General features: G+C 49.1%; 1 protein-coding gene across 1 annotated transcript; it reads right to left on the bottom strand.

Annotated features, from left to right (window-relative positions):
• Positions 1-3961: 3961 nt before the first annotated feature.
• On the bottom strand, positions 3962-7805 carry LOC133890910 (uncharacterized protein At4g15970-like). Its single transcript, XM_062331539.1, has 3 exons — positions 7600-7805; positions 4570-4911; positions 3962-4482 (listed from the first exon to the last, which is right to left on the bottom strand). Exons 1-3 carry the CDS (start codon positions 7720-7722, stop codon positions 3976-3978), a joined length of 972 nt encoding a protein of 323 aa, XP_062187523.1. The 5' UTR covers positions 7723-7805; the 3' UTR covers positions 3962-3975.
• Between the last annotated feature and the right edge of the window lie 6921 nt (positions 7806-14726).

Here is a 14726-nt window from a genome sequence, read left to right as displayed (position 1 = left end):
GGACACATGAGTTGAATGTTCCTTGAGTCATGTAGGTAAAGAAGTACTACATGCATGGTGTAAAAATAATTCAAATTATCATGCTCTCGGTCATAAACATGCTTCTTTCATTTACATCGGTCGTAGAGTTCCGAATTTGAGAAATTGTGATATGAAATGGTATGTTGGAAATGGTTGTTTATAATTATTGATTATATGAGATGGTTTCAATTATATGAGCATCTCCGGCCCAACCAAAATGAAGGTGAGTTTTCCCGAACCCTATTCTTCCTTCTACGTGTGTCTTTTTGTGCTTGGCATGTCGCCAGTGCGACCGCCCGCGTAACCTGATGCCACCTCGGCGCGTCGTCACGGGCCCTGTTCCAACCAGGCCCGCTGCTCAAGCTCCACCCAATTGGGTTCCCCGCATCGCGCTATCACTTTAGGCACCCTCAGCCGAGCCGATGTGGCCGCCCCTAGCTGAGCCGGCCGATCGGCTTTGCACAGGGCAGCCATGGCCTTAGGCTATTTTGACCGGAGTCAAACACACGGCCCGCTTTCATGGCTATGGCTGGAAGCCCTCAGGTGAAAAAAGGAATTTTGGCAATTTATATGTTTGCTTAATTCAGTTAATTCGAAATTTGTGGAATCGAATTATTCTTCCATTGTTAAATTGGCTGAAAACTTGTAAAATGCATATAAAATTGAATATTGCTCCAAAGATTATGAAACCAATTTTGTTAGATTTGTATGAGAATTCCTTTCATTTTAAAAATGATAGGAGGCATGAAATATGTACTGAGATTCTTTAATTAATGAAATGTTTTTAACCTCATTAATTCATAATTAATTATTGGTAAGTCCAAAATTAATGAAACCAATTTTGTAAATCTTATTAATTGATGACCTATTCATTAAAAATAATGACACTCATATTAAGTATAAATTAATTTTCTATTTTGGTATAAGCTTTGAGCTAAGCTTTATTAATCCAGGAAAAATATTAAATGATTAACGATAATCCAGATTTAAGGAAATCCTTAATGATTTAAACTCATGCCGTGAAGCATTGCATTTCCACTGTTGTCATACACTATGGAGCCTCTTTCATTTATCATACACATTGTGATGCACTGTCACTTTATTTAGAAACTGACGCTTCAGAGTGTCGTGTGGTTGAAAAATTACAAACGAACAAGTGAAGTTTTATGAGTATTGTGCAGAAAGTATAGACAAGCATCTATCATATCTCTCTCGTGTTTTGGTGAATAGTTGGTCAACCTGTTAAATTTTGCTATATATCGTAGATGCATGTGACAAGGAGTCGATGACGGGAATCAAGTAGATTCTATTTGTTGTATCATATCTACTTTGATAAAGTTGTTAATCTTGATCCTTATAACCTGGCTATTTACATAACATGATCCAACTTAAAAGTGATATAGTAATTGTTTAGTCTTGCATAAGTCCTCGGTAGAAGTCGAGAGATGGATGTCATCGTTGTTCACGAGTTACAGGAATTTCAACTACAATTACAAAGGAATGATAAGTTAGGATGGTGAGTTAAAAAAATTGAGACGAGATGTAAGCATGTGCTAGAGACAGTTCGGGAGAGAAGACCCAGGTGCCATAGACCGATTGTATCGTTTAAGCACCGCATATGATGTCTGTTGGTTTAAACACTTTCCGTACTTTCACATGTCAATCTAACGGTAAGATAAGCTGATTATCGTATGTCGTGCTGACACTTGCCTTGCGACCATATGACGCGAAGAAAAAATATGAGGAGATGCAAGGTGACGGGGAGGCGGAGCATGGTTGGGACTTGCTCATGATAACCTTGTTTGATGTGACCATGTATATCGTGCATACAACCACGACACATAAAAATATTTATGTGAGCTCATTTCTAAGTTTGAATAATGAATTTAATGAGAATTTGTTGATACCTAATGCTAGCAATTCACTTGTGCTTAGGAATCATGGTGAGGACGATGCATACATGAAGAGGGTGTCTTCTACAACCTCAATATCATCCTCTACACCATGTTAGATATGGATGCAATAGGCCCAACACCAAACTTGGAGTACAAGGCTGTGCATACCAAAAATTTAGCTCGGAGACAGCCTGATAGCACTACGCTTGGAAGATCATAATTCCTTCATCCAGAGTCCGATGAAGGCATATGAGTACTTGATGGAAAGCTTATTCAAATACCTTTCCCATGAATCAAGCCCTGTATCCAAATCCATCCAGGAAGGCCTCCAGGTCGATGCTCCAATTTGCTATTGTTTCTGCCGAGTGTTACATCACCGTTTGTTGGGTCATGGGCCTTGTAATTCGACGGGTGACCATGTCCATCATTGGTGTCATAGGCGCATATGTAAGCGAGTATTTTCGGGTATAAGAAATATTATCTTGGGGTCCAAAAAGATTGACATAAGTCATTTTGGTACCACCTGCAGAGTGTAAGAATAATTTAAATTGCCACGCTCTCGATCATGAGCATGCTTAAGCTCATCGGGAAACATCTTAGAGTTTCGATCAGTTTAGAAAAAAAGGAAATGGAAAGTATATGGGCTTCCGGTAGAAGCATGTGATGTTACTCAATTGAGATAATCAAGTTTACTTTATTGAAGTTTATGTCTACTATTAGTCAATGCTAGTTGTTTACGTCGTTACATTGGTTAAAGTATTTTTCGTTGAGTCAACTTAATTTTGTGGCTATTCTTTGCTATTTACTCAATACATTATCTTTAGGTCGGGATACTATATACTCATATTGTATAAGTCTTATGGGTATCTTTGTACTCAAGGTGTTGCTCTTAAATTGATGCAGGTAGTGAAGAACTAGTTTATGAATACTTTTATCCCATTGATATTGGAGATGGCTAGGAGTATAGATCGAATGTCTGAGCTAGCCCTGATGTGCCTTATGGGCAAAGGTGTCACTGGTTTTTTTTTATTTTATTAATATTTTTCTATTGCGTTTAAAAACTCCGATCTAATTAGAAATTAGAACTTAGAATAGGTCTATAATAAAAATTAAAACTTTTACATTCTGTTCATATCTTGTGATGAAACTATATTGTAAACGGTATATATTATGATTTTAGATTTTGTTGAGCATATATCTGGACTGTCGGAATTACTTTTGTTTTAATCGACTTAATTGTCGATTAAATTGGGTGTAATTTGGTTGGGTTTGATAGGAGTGCAGTTGTGGATGGGAGGACGGTTAGGCTCCACACGGTGTGTAGCCTGCGGGGTAGGGGCGAAACATTGGGGTGGGAGTTAGAGTGGGAGTTGGGACGGAACATGCATGACCAAAGGGGGCAGAACGCACACGATAGAAGAAACGTTACAAATATTTAAGTAGTGGAGGTAAAATCGAAGTTAAGCCAAACTATCGAATTTTGCGCAGACTATCCTACTTTTCACACTTAGCCACTAACTTGGACCTATGCGCCTGCCACAGTCTCCGATCCTTCCTTACAAAAATTGCACACCGTGCACATCGTCTATCCGTTCGAGCCTTGAGGTGTAAGAGCTACACTACAGCTTGTAGTTTTAATCGATTTTCCGTTTATTTATTAATCCATAGCGCGACAGCGTTAGCATTCCAAATACTAGCAAAGAATGTCCTAGTAATATACAGCGATAGTATTGCTAACTATGTTACGGAATATAGTGGTTTTTCCACTTGCACAAGGGAATGCCTGTAGTCGAATTGGCTGTGAGATCCGTGCCAGATTCGAGTATGAATCTCAGAGCTGCGAAATAGTACGAGGGAGGGATGGTTTGTGGAAAGGAAATTCTATCAGACTCTTCATCGAAAGATCCTTGTAAGATCATGATTTATATCGTCTTTTTCTGATCCAACAGCCGTCACATGTAACTAAAAGAAAGAAATGAGACGTGATGTACATAAAAGTAGATCTTTCTATGAGATCGTGTCTTTAAAATTTTACTTCCTTTCACTTTTTTTTTTGGATTCATCTGTTCCCCTTGTCCGGCGTCCCGCACTTGGCAGGAACCCTCCACTCAAACTTCCGGCTCTTCTTCTCCTGCGGACTTAGGCCAGTGTAGTTCTTCCACTGGTCGAGCACGTCCCCTAGATCGTGCAGCTTGTTCCCGAGCCGGACGCAGCAGTTGGCGTGCATCGTCCATGCCGAGCCTATGTCGCCGCGGAAGAGCTGGCAGAAGCCGCCGAAGCGCGCCGTGTCCAGGAACTGGATGCGCGCCCCCAGCTCGGCGGCGAGCTCGTGCTTGATGTAGTTGAAGATGTGCTGCTCGTGGTTTGGCGGGAACCGCGCCCGCCCCGCGCGCCACCGCCGCAGCATCTCCACGGTCCGGTTCGTCGCCTTGACGTAGTAGAACCCGGTGTTGGGCCAGTTGTCGAGGCTGTCGATGTCGCCGCCGAACACGTCGCTCGACGTCGTCATGTCCGCGAACACGCTGATGTGCCGGAACGGGTTGCGGAGCCACACGATGTCCACGTCCTGCACATCTCATCAGCCGTTGCGCAGTCGTCAGCTCGATCAGATGCCAAATCGTTCGGACTCGAATGATCGATCTTTGATGCGTACGGTGAAGAGGAAGTTGTAGCCGAGCTCGAGGACGCGCTGCTGGAGCGAGAGCTTCGTCCAGACAAGCTCCACGTAGGCCTGGCTCATGAAGTTGTTCGCGGAGCTCAGGTTCATGGACTTCACCTCGACGAGGTAGCGGTGCGGGTGCACGGCCTTGCAGTGGAGGAACGCCTTGGCGTCGACGGCGACGACGAAGACGTGGTTCAGGAGGTGCTCGATCCCCTCGCCGGACCCGAAGCTCTCGCGGAAGAGGCCGAGCAGCGAGTTGGGCCGTGCGAACGCTTCGTTCATCGACGTGATGATCAACGTCCTGTCGTAGGTGGTGACCTTGGGCAGCCAAATCTGCAAATTAGGACTTGGGGGGGGGGGGGGCACTTCATCAATCACACCATTTTTTCACACGCATAATTAAAAAGGATGCTTTTAAGGTGCTAACTATGGTTGAAAGTGAAAATTCAAATAAATTTCATCCCATTTTTCTTTCACAGGCACAGACAACTACAGAGCATACCGATTTGATTTGTACTTTACAACTACAATACAGTTGTTCACCCAAAAAAAAAACATAACTGACATCGAAATGTGATTCGCATTTTGACACGTCAGAACGTAGAATAAAATTGGACTGTTACTCAGAGCAACTTTCGTTAGAAAAAAGAAGTCTTTTGCTGTTCATACTCCATGATGTGGTTCCTTCTTTCCGCTACGCAATTACTGTTTCAACTGTGTTAAGAACTAGCCTTAGTACCCTAATTTTCAGACTTCATCTCTTATTCGAATTCTTTGTTTTAGATTTTCTGCCCACTGATAATTAAAAATGGACCTAACCATTCATATGTCATTGAGACATTGAGGGGCACAAAAAATAGGACTGGGTAATAGATCCTCGAAGGGAAGTCTCTAAAACTGTTTAGCAGAGCCAGATGTTGGGATTCAACCCTCTGAGATAAATAAATAAAAAGAGTTGATATACGTGCATATTCCTTCACACTGTCAGAGTGAAATGGAAATAACGTCAAAAATACTATAGTAATGGATTCATGGTGATGCATAGAAATATAAGAAAACACAATATGACCAAAAAGGATTGCCAAAATTAGGTAAAAAAATACTACATCCGGTCATAAATACTTGTGACTTTGATCAAGATCTAATCAAACTTTTAAAACTTTGACCGTCAATAGTTTTTAGAATATTTAATTTGAAAATATAAGAATCCTATGTGTAGATTTGTTTTTAAAACTACTTTAATAATATTATATTTTATTAAATATTATAACTATATTTTAATAGAAAATAATAATTAGATTGTACATAAAAACTGTAAAAAACTAAATAAGTTGAGTTTGCTTCTATCCGATTAGATTCGCTTTGTATTGCTTGCTCGGTTTTTGGCTTGAAATTTGATTGTTCCGGCTAGAAGGTAAATAAATATGAGGATTGTGTTCAGTGGAACCCGAAAATAGTGAGCAACAACCATGTATAAACATGACAATGGAAATGTACTAGTAGGTACTAGGTAAATGGCAAAGCACAAAACTGTTGCAACAGACTCTCCTAGGTTAGATGTTTTAATGAAAGCTTTTAAAACTTAGTGATCAAATTGAAAGGTTATTCTATTATGTTTTGAATTTAAAATTCTGGATTATAGTGTAAACTTACAATAGATCTAAGTTGGAAGTTCATTTTTTTTTAAATCTGAGTTGAAAGCTTTTAATTTATTTGAAGGTGGTCTCAAACCAAACTGAAGATGGAATTTTGGCATATGCAATAGGACTCGTTATTTCATTTTCAGCACACCAAAAGAACATTTAATTATGTTACAAAGAGAGGAGTGAGCATGATTGAACATCTCTTTGAGCCCACTTGGCCTATGCACCCCTTGAAACTTAGGTATGTGATACATCTGACCTTTATAGGGAGCTAGAAAACCTTTTTTTAATTAGGATATCCAAAATCAACAAGATAAAATTTTCCTACATGTAAAAATAATATGATACAATATATCAATATGACAATGACAAAAGTGATATATCTATTTATAGGACCTATGGACCTTACCTTAAAGAGGATGGAAAAAATAATATGAATATCGGCTCAAATAATCATTGAATACTCGAGAGTTGTGTGCAGAACCACGTCATCCAGCTACAACAAATGTGAATATCATATCAAAGTCACAGATAGCCATCACGCTCTATGTTGGATATCCATGACGACCATTGCGGGAAATCATCTCAGTTGCTGACATAACAACATATATATGTGTCATGTGTGACATCTATTGTACCAATACAATTGTTGAAGTGGAGTAAAAAACGAGAATCTTGAAGCTTTGGGTGAACTGTTGGTGAACTATTGTAACATCCCAGTTTTAGCCAAATCAAAATTTCAAATTTTGTTCAAATAAAACTTTGCAAAAACCATCTCAAAAGCATTTCCAAATCCTTTCCCCTTTTTTCTCTCTCTTCCGGTCGACTCCCTTTCCTTTTCTCTCCTAGCCCGCCTCCTTCTTCCTCCTACCGTCGCACACATTGCACCGGGCTGCCGCTCCCACGTGCACCGTGGACCCCACCTCTGCTGCCATCGGCAAGTTGCCGTGCCGCCCTTGCCTAGCTTGCCCCCCCTCCTCCTTCTCTGCGTGGTCGCCGCGCACAGAGCCGACGACGAACGCACAGCTTCCGCTCGGACCAAGCCGCGTACGACCGCCATTTAGGTACGCCGACCACCGTCCTCGCCTGTCCTTCCCTCCCTCGCTCACTGTGCCAGCACGCGCGCGAGGACAGCTCGAGCTCTGGCGCGCGTTAATGTCGGGACCCACCTCGACCAAAGCCGCACGCCACGGCGGTGACTCCACCACGAATCCCGGCCACTGCCTCCGCCCTTCTCTCCCTCCCCCGCCTATAAAAGGCCAGCCAGAGCCACTCCACTCCCCGCAGCTCGCCACCCACGTCGATCCGGTAAACATCTCCCCATCTTCCTCCTTCCCCTCCCTCACCCAAAGCCACACATGAGAGAAATCCCACGTACATGGGCTCTTTCTTCGCGAATCCCCTCCACCATGGATAGATCCGGCCATCCCCACTTCATTTTGCCGGTCACCGGAGTTTCTTCCACCTCGGCATGCCACCGGCCACCACTGCCCATCTCCATTTCTTTTTCTCTTTGTCTTGCTCTGTCTCCCTCTCCACGAATAGAACGAGCTCGAGCTCTGTTTGTATCCAAAAAGAACAGCACGTTCTTATCCTAAGCAAGCCACATCCTTATCTAGTGAGCCAAGCCACCACACCAAGCTGAGCCAAGCCAAGTGCTGAGCCAAGCCAAAACTGAGCTGAGCCAAGGAATATTCCAGGAATATTCTTTTTCTTTTTCCCGAATTAACCTCCGATAAAATCTTCCGAAGCTCGTTTCTCCTCCGTTTCAACTCCGATTTCGGCAATTCTTTCACCAATATTCATCTAAATTCAAAATCTGTCTTTTCATACCAGTTTCATATTTATTCCAAATTTATTTATATTTAATTGTGTGTTTGTTTTGTTGATGTCGCGAGTAGTTGCCGGAGAGTTCGTCGAGGAGGAGGAGGGGGAGCTGGTGCCAGGAACCCAGGAGTTTGAGCAGGACCCCCTTGAGGACTTCAACGAAGGAAAGTCTCAATCTATTTTTCCTTTAACCATATTGAACCCAGTTTTATCAACACGACCCGTAGCAGCCGTTTTATCCGATATAGTGCATGCAGTATATTAGTTGGCATATTTTAAACTGTTGATCTAGTTAAACCTATTGTAGCTTACCCAGGCATTGTATATATCATGTATGCTTGACTTTGTTAGACATAGGATCTCGCCATAGCTGATTTACTTATGCATAGGCGATTACCTTGTACTAGTATGCTTAGGAATGATAATCCTTACGGTTACTTTATGTTTAATCACAACTAGCTTTTCAAAGGTGTAAAACGTGGTGCTTGGTGTTGTGTGGGTTATGGTTGGGTAAAACAGTGTTGGATAATAATGTTAAACACCTGAGATGGGGTTAGAGCTGGGGCAAATCAGGGTTCCTTCGGGAATGCCTAGGGAGTTGAAGCGCTGTCCGTGTGACAGGCTTCGTGGGGAGTGCTGTTTGAGTAGTAGGCTCCATGTGGAGATGTTTGTACTCACCCTTGCTTGTGCTTTCAGAGGATGACCCGGACTTCACCACAGCAGACGGTGAGGCTGATGAGTAGGCTTGGTCACGTCCGCACCCGAGTTGCCTGTGGAGTGGCGTGTTTGTCATGCTATCTCCGCTGTGTACTCTATTATCTTGGGCCTATGTTTTATTGCACTGTTGTCTGGTGCTCTACTGTCTGTTTAATTGGTGGCGTATATTTACCACTCCTCGTGTTGTATGACTGCGATGACATATGTTGTAAGACTTTTATTTACCAGCAACTGATTCAGGGACTGGTATAATAATGGTTTTAAGCACCGTGGATAACCCATGGCGCTTCAACTATTGTAAATTGTGCATATTTTGGTTTTATATTGTCCCCAACTAACAGGTTGAGATATTCCAAGACTTCATTAAATTTTTGACTAATTATTTTAGTTAATCGCTTAAATATGTTCTCAACTTGGATAAATGATCGAGGACCACCACATATCCACAAGAACATTTTTAAAGCTTCAACATAACTCATCATTCTTGTGGATTTTAGTTTGTAATTTCCAATTAATATTTAATGCAAGTTATAAAAAACAAGACGATTCATACGAAACATACTGTAGAAATCTCTATTCACTTGTATTCGATCAATGACCTATTGATACCCAGTTTGTCGTGGAGGGAGTGTCGGTGTATTCAGAACCAGGGGTCCCTAAGTCCCGAGGCCAGGCCGGCTATCCACCACATGTCACCACCCTGCGAGGTAAGAAAAAGCTAAGTCCCGGGAGAAGGTGCTCGGGGCCGCCGCCTCTGGTTCCCGAGCACCCTAGTTCCCCGATGATCTGCAGGGTCCAAGTACTAAGACCAAAGTGCTCGGGAGAGAGTGCTCGGGGCTGCACGTGGCAGCCCCCGAGGACTCGGTGCCCCGAAGGTCCCACCAAAGTGCTCGGGAGAGAGTGCTCGGGGCTGCACGTGGCAGCCCCCGAGGACTCGGTGCCCCGAAGGTCCCACCAAAGTGCTCGGGAGAGAGTGCTCGGGGCTGCACGTGGCAGCCCCCGAGGACCCAGTGCCCCGAAGGCCCCACCAAAGTGCTCGGGAGAGAGTGCTCGGGGCTGCACGTGGCAGCCCCCGAGGACTCGGTGCCCCGAAGGTCCCACCGAAGTGCTCGGGAGAGAGTGCTCGGGGCTGCGCATGGCAGCCCCCGAGGACCCAGTGCCCCGAAGGCCCCACCAAAGTGCTCGGGAGAGAGTGCTCGGGGCTGCACGTGGCAGCCCCCGAGGACTCGGTGCCCCGAAGGTCCCACCGCAGTACTCGGGAGAGAGTGTTCGGGGCTGCACGTGGCAGCCCCCGAGGACTCGGTGCCCCGAAGGTTCGCGCAAGATCATTCAACGACCCGAAGGGTCCCGTCGTCAGGGTGTCATCCAGTCAAAGGCCCAATGCCGCATTTAATAGGCACGCGCGGTCTGACATCCTGACATCCTGACATTCTCAGCTGCCCACGCCCCAGTGTCAGACCCTGCCATGCACTAGCAGGGGGCCGTGGGTCCATTAAATGCACGGGTCCCGTCCCGTTTTTATCCAGGTGCCTCGGGATAACGTTGCCAGAATCGAAGCACTCCGCCTGCCACCCTGCCCTGGCAGAAGAACAAGACAGGGTGGGCGCACTGGGCACCTCTGAGGCTGACCGGTGGGCCCCTTTTAGGGCGCCCCGAGGCTTCCGCAGCGGCTGGTGGTCGAATGCGCGCCGCATTTCTCCACCGCCCCTGTCACTTCGCCAAAATGAAATGATTACGCCTTTCTCCGTGGCACCTTGGCATTCGTGTCCCCTCTTTCCCATTCAGGATATGTTGAGGTCGGCGCGCCTATAAAAGGAAAGGATGGAGAACACTAAAGAAAAAAAGGAAAAAGCCTTCGACCACCAGACGACCAACAATCTCCGACGAACCAGGCCAAAGATAGATCGACAGACACTCGAACCAGCTCGAGTTAAGCTAGAACATAAGAGCCTCAAGCTCTTTGTAAACAGCTCTCCCCTTAGAACCAGATACCTCCTTGAAGAATTCTCTTCAAGGATAAATATAGTGTTCATACAGGAGTAGGGTGTTACGCCTCCGTGCGGCCCGAACCTGTCTAAAACCCGGCGTACCCACTTTTTCTTGCATTAGGGTGATCGTCTCCCGCCAGCCATCGCATTTATTTCCGTTCCCGCTTATTTCCCAAACAAGTTTTTTCAGGATCATCCCCCCGGCCGAATCTCTAAAAAGGGGTCTCTCGGGATCCCTGCGACAGGAGTTCACTCTCCGACAGCTGGCGCGCCAGGTAGGGGGGAATATCCCTGGATTGTTTGTTTCACTTTTTTCTCCACAGGAAAAGATGGTAGGTGGGCACCGTCTCCAGCGTTCCGGCTCCACTTCCAGTAACGGAACGCTGCCCCACGAAGAAAGCCCCGTCGCTGCTGCGTACCCGCGGCAGCCGCCATCCACGCGTGCGGCTTTTCCCGCCCAAGGGGATCAAGGCGCTGGGCCCATCAGCGCCGCCGCCGCTGCCAACGTACTTTCCGACCCCCAGCAGGTGGTCGGGACCCCGGCCGCCAGGTCTGCCTCTGGACCACGTCGGGTGCCGCCTCGGTGCAGGCTCGCTTTCAGTGAGGCCAGCCCAGGGAGCGCGTTGCTTGCAGCACAAGCTCTCCTCAGACACCCGCCCATTCAGGCCACGCCAAACACTCCGGAAGGCCGGTGGATGCAAGACGTCGTCGCTTTGGTCGGCACTGCTCGTCGCCAGGTGCAGGCCGGAAGTCCTCGCACCACTTCTCAGCACGGTGCCGCCAGAGCCGGCTCCTCAGCGGGCGACACCCGCACGGGCCGAGGGGTCTCCAGGCGGAGTGCCGTCCCCCTGGCCATGTCCGGAGCCCGGGACCTTCGTTTGCACCTTGACGAGCGGAGGGGCCACGAAGATGCTCGAGTCACTCTCGAACGTCAGCGGGAGACCCGGCAGGGGGTTGGGGCAGAGGACCAGGCTTCCTCTCTCCCGGCCCATGACCACCGGGGATCCCCGGCTCGCCGCTTCTCGCCACCAAGAACCCCCGCTCGTGCTGCGGGGTACGGCACCGGTTGCCGTGCCTTCACCACCGAGCTCCGCCGGGTGAGGTGGCCTTCCAAGTTCCGCCCCGAGCTGCCGGAGAAGTACGACGGGTCCATCGACCCCGTCGAGTTCCTCCAGATCTACACGACGGCCGTCCAAGCGGCCGGAGGCAGCGAAAAGGTGATGGTAAACTATTTTCATGTTGCCTTGAGGGGTTCCGCCCGCTCTTGGCTTATGAACTTACCCCCAGGATCTATCAGCTCCTGGGATGACCTGTGCCACCAATTCGTGGCCAACTTTCAGGGCACGTTCGCACGTCCCGGTCTGGAGTGCGACCTCCACGCCGTCCAACAGCAGGAAGGGGAGACGCTACGGCGATTTATACAGTGTTTCAGCCAGGTTCGCAACACTATTCCGTGAGTGGCCCCCCATGCTGTTATTGTTGCTTTTCGGCAGGGCGTCCGTGATGAGCGAATGCTCGAGAAGCTAGGTACGCACGAGATCGAGACCCCTGCGGAGGTTTTCGCACTGGCCGATAAGTGCGCCAAGGCTGCGGAGGCCAGGGCATGGCATGCTCCTCGCCCCGTTTCCGACCAGCCAAGTTCTTCTCGCTCTGATAAGCGGGAAAAGAAAAAGAGAAGGAAGCGCGAGGCCGCTCCCGTTGAGCCAGCCCAAGTCTCCGCTCACAGGGAGCCGCAAGAGCCCGATCGCCGGCAAGAGCGTCAGCCGGGTGCCGATCGGCGCCCCGTCAGGGCCCCTGCTCGGGCTCCTCCTCGGGCCTCTGTGCCCGCGAGGGCCCCGGCACCGGCTAGGGCGTCAGCTCCAGCAAGAGCCCCGGCCCCTGGCCGAGCTCCTATTCCAGCGAGGGTCCCCGCTCCTGCGGGGCCCGAGCCAGGTAAATGGTGTCCCATACACCTGACCAGATGGCACGACCTCACGGAGTGTCGTACGGTCAAAGGACTCGTGGAGCAGCGCCAGAGGGAGCGCGACGAGTCCCACGGAGGAGGCAACGCCGAGGTCGTCCCCAACAACACCGAGCTCGGCTTCCAGGAGCCCGAGCATGCGGTTGCCTTCATCGACGGGGGCGCTTACACACCCTGCTCGCGCCGTGGCATCAAGGTCATGCGGCGCGAAGTGTGCTCGGCAACCCCGAGCGAGGAGGCCACAAGACCCCTGAGGTGGTCGGATGCTCCGATCACGTTCAGCATGGCAGATCACCCCGTCAGCACTGCAGCCGTGGGACGGCTACCTCTGGTTGTGTCTCCCACTATCTGCAATGTTAAGGTCGGCAGAGTGCTGATCGACGGTGGTGCCGGCCTCAACCTCCTTTCCAAGGAGGCTTTTGAGAAGCTGCAAGTATCTTCCCGACGCCTAAAGCCGTCACTCCCTTTCTGTGGAGTAACTCCTGGGCACTCCCTGCCCCTCGGGCAGGTTGAGTTGTCTGTCACATTTGGGAGCCGGGACAACTTTCGCACGGAGTGCGTCCTCTTCGATGTTGCGAAGCTCCCTCTCCCCTACAACGCCATCCTCGGGCGTCCGGCGCTTGCCAAGTTCATGATGGCCGTGCATTACGCATACCTTACGGTTAAGATGCCCGGCCCCGCAGGCTCTATCTCCGTGGTCGCCGACTCCCGCGGCGCCGTCTCCTGCGCCGAACAATCATACATGGCTCTGGTCTCAGCACAGGCCGAGGTTGATGGCTCTTCAGGGGGCCCGGGACCCCCTTCATCCAGACCCCGACTCGCCGCCGACACCTCTGTTCCAACGAAGGAGGTCGAGGTGGGCGAAGGCGCTACCCAGGTTGTCCGAATCGGCAGCGACCTGGGCAGCAAATAGGAAAGCGCGCTCGTCGCCTTCCTCCGTGCTAACGTGGACGTGTTTGCCTGGCAACCGTCCGACATGCCCGGGATCCCTAGGGAGGTGATCGAGCATCACTTGGCCGTGCGTCCGGACGCCCGCCCGGTGAAGCAGAAGGTCCGGCGGCAGGCGCCAGAGCGCCAGGAGTTTATCCGCGAGCAGGTCCGCAAGCTCCTCGACGCCGGATTCATCCGAGAAGTCCTCCACCCCGACTGGCTCGCAAATCCAGTCATCGTCCCGAAGGCCAACGGCAAGCTTCGCATGTGCGTGGACTACACCGACCTTAACAAGGCTTGTCCTAAAGATCCCTTCCCCTTACCTCGCATTGATCAAATCGTAGATTCAACTGCGGGATGTGATCTTTTGTGCTTCCTAGATGCAAACTCTGGGTATCACCAGATTCGCATGGCCGTAGGGGACGAGGAAAAAACTGCTTTTACTACCCCAGTGGGGACTTATTGCTACATGTCAATGCCTTTCGGCCTGCGCAACGCTGGATCATCCTTCCAGCGCGCCATTCGTATCACTCTTAACTCGCAGGTTGGCCGCAACGTCGAAGCCTACATCGACGATCTTGTGGTCAAAACCCGAGATCGCGCCACCCTGCTCGAGGACCTTGCCGAGACTTTCAACAGTCTCCGCTCTACCCGCCTCAAGCTCAACCCGGAGAAATGTGTCTTCGGGGTCCCGGCGGGCAAGCTCCTTGGTTTCTTGGTCTCTGGCCGAGGAATCGAGGTCAATCCGGAGAAGATCCGGGCCATCGAGCAGATGCGACCCCCGGTTCGACTCAAGGAAGTCCAGCGCCTCGCCGGCTGCATGGCCGCCCTCGGGCGCTTCATCTCCAAGCTCGGGGAACGAGGGCTCCCCCTCTTCAAGCTTCTGAAAAAATCCGGTCATTTTAACTGGACGCCGGAGGCCGAGCAGGCCTTCCGCGACTTAAAGAAGTACCTTACTTCGCCACCCGTGTTGGTGGCTCCTCCTCAAGGTGAGCCCCTGCTGCTTTACGTTTCAGCCACTCCTCAGGTTGTGAGCGTAGTATTGGTGGTGGAGCGAGACGAGTGTTCGGGGCCGGGTGCTGG

The sequence above is a fragment of the Phragmites australis genome, chromosome 1, assembly GCF_958298935.1.
Source record: "Phragmites australis chromosome 1, lpPhrAust1.1, whole genome shotgun sequence".
Taxonomy (NCBI): domain Eukaryota; kingdom Viridiplantae; phylum Streptophyta; class Magnoliopsida; order Poales; family Poaceae; genus Phragmites; species Phragmites australis.
Note: the sequence above shows the minus strand (reverse complement) of the source record. Positions and strands in the feature narration are given on the sequence as shown.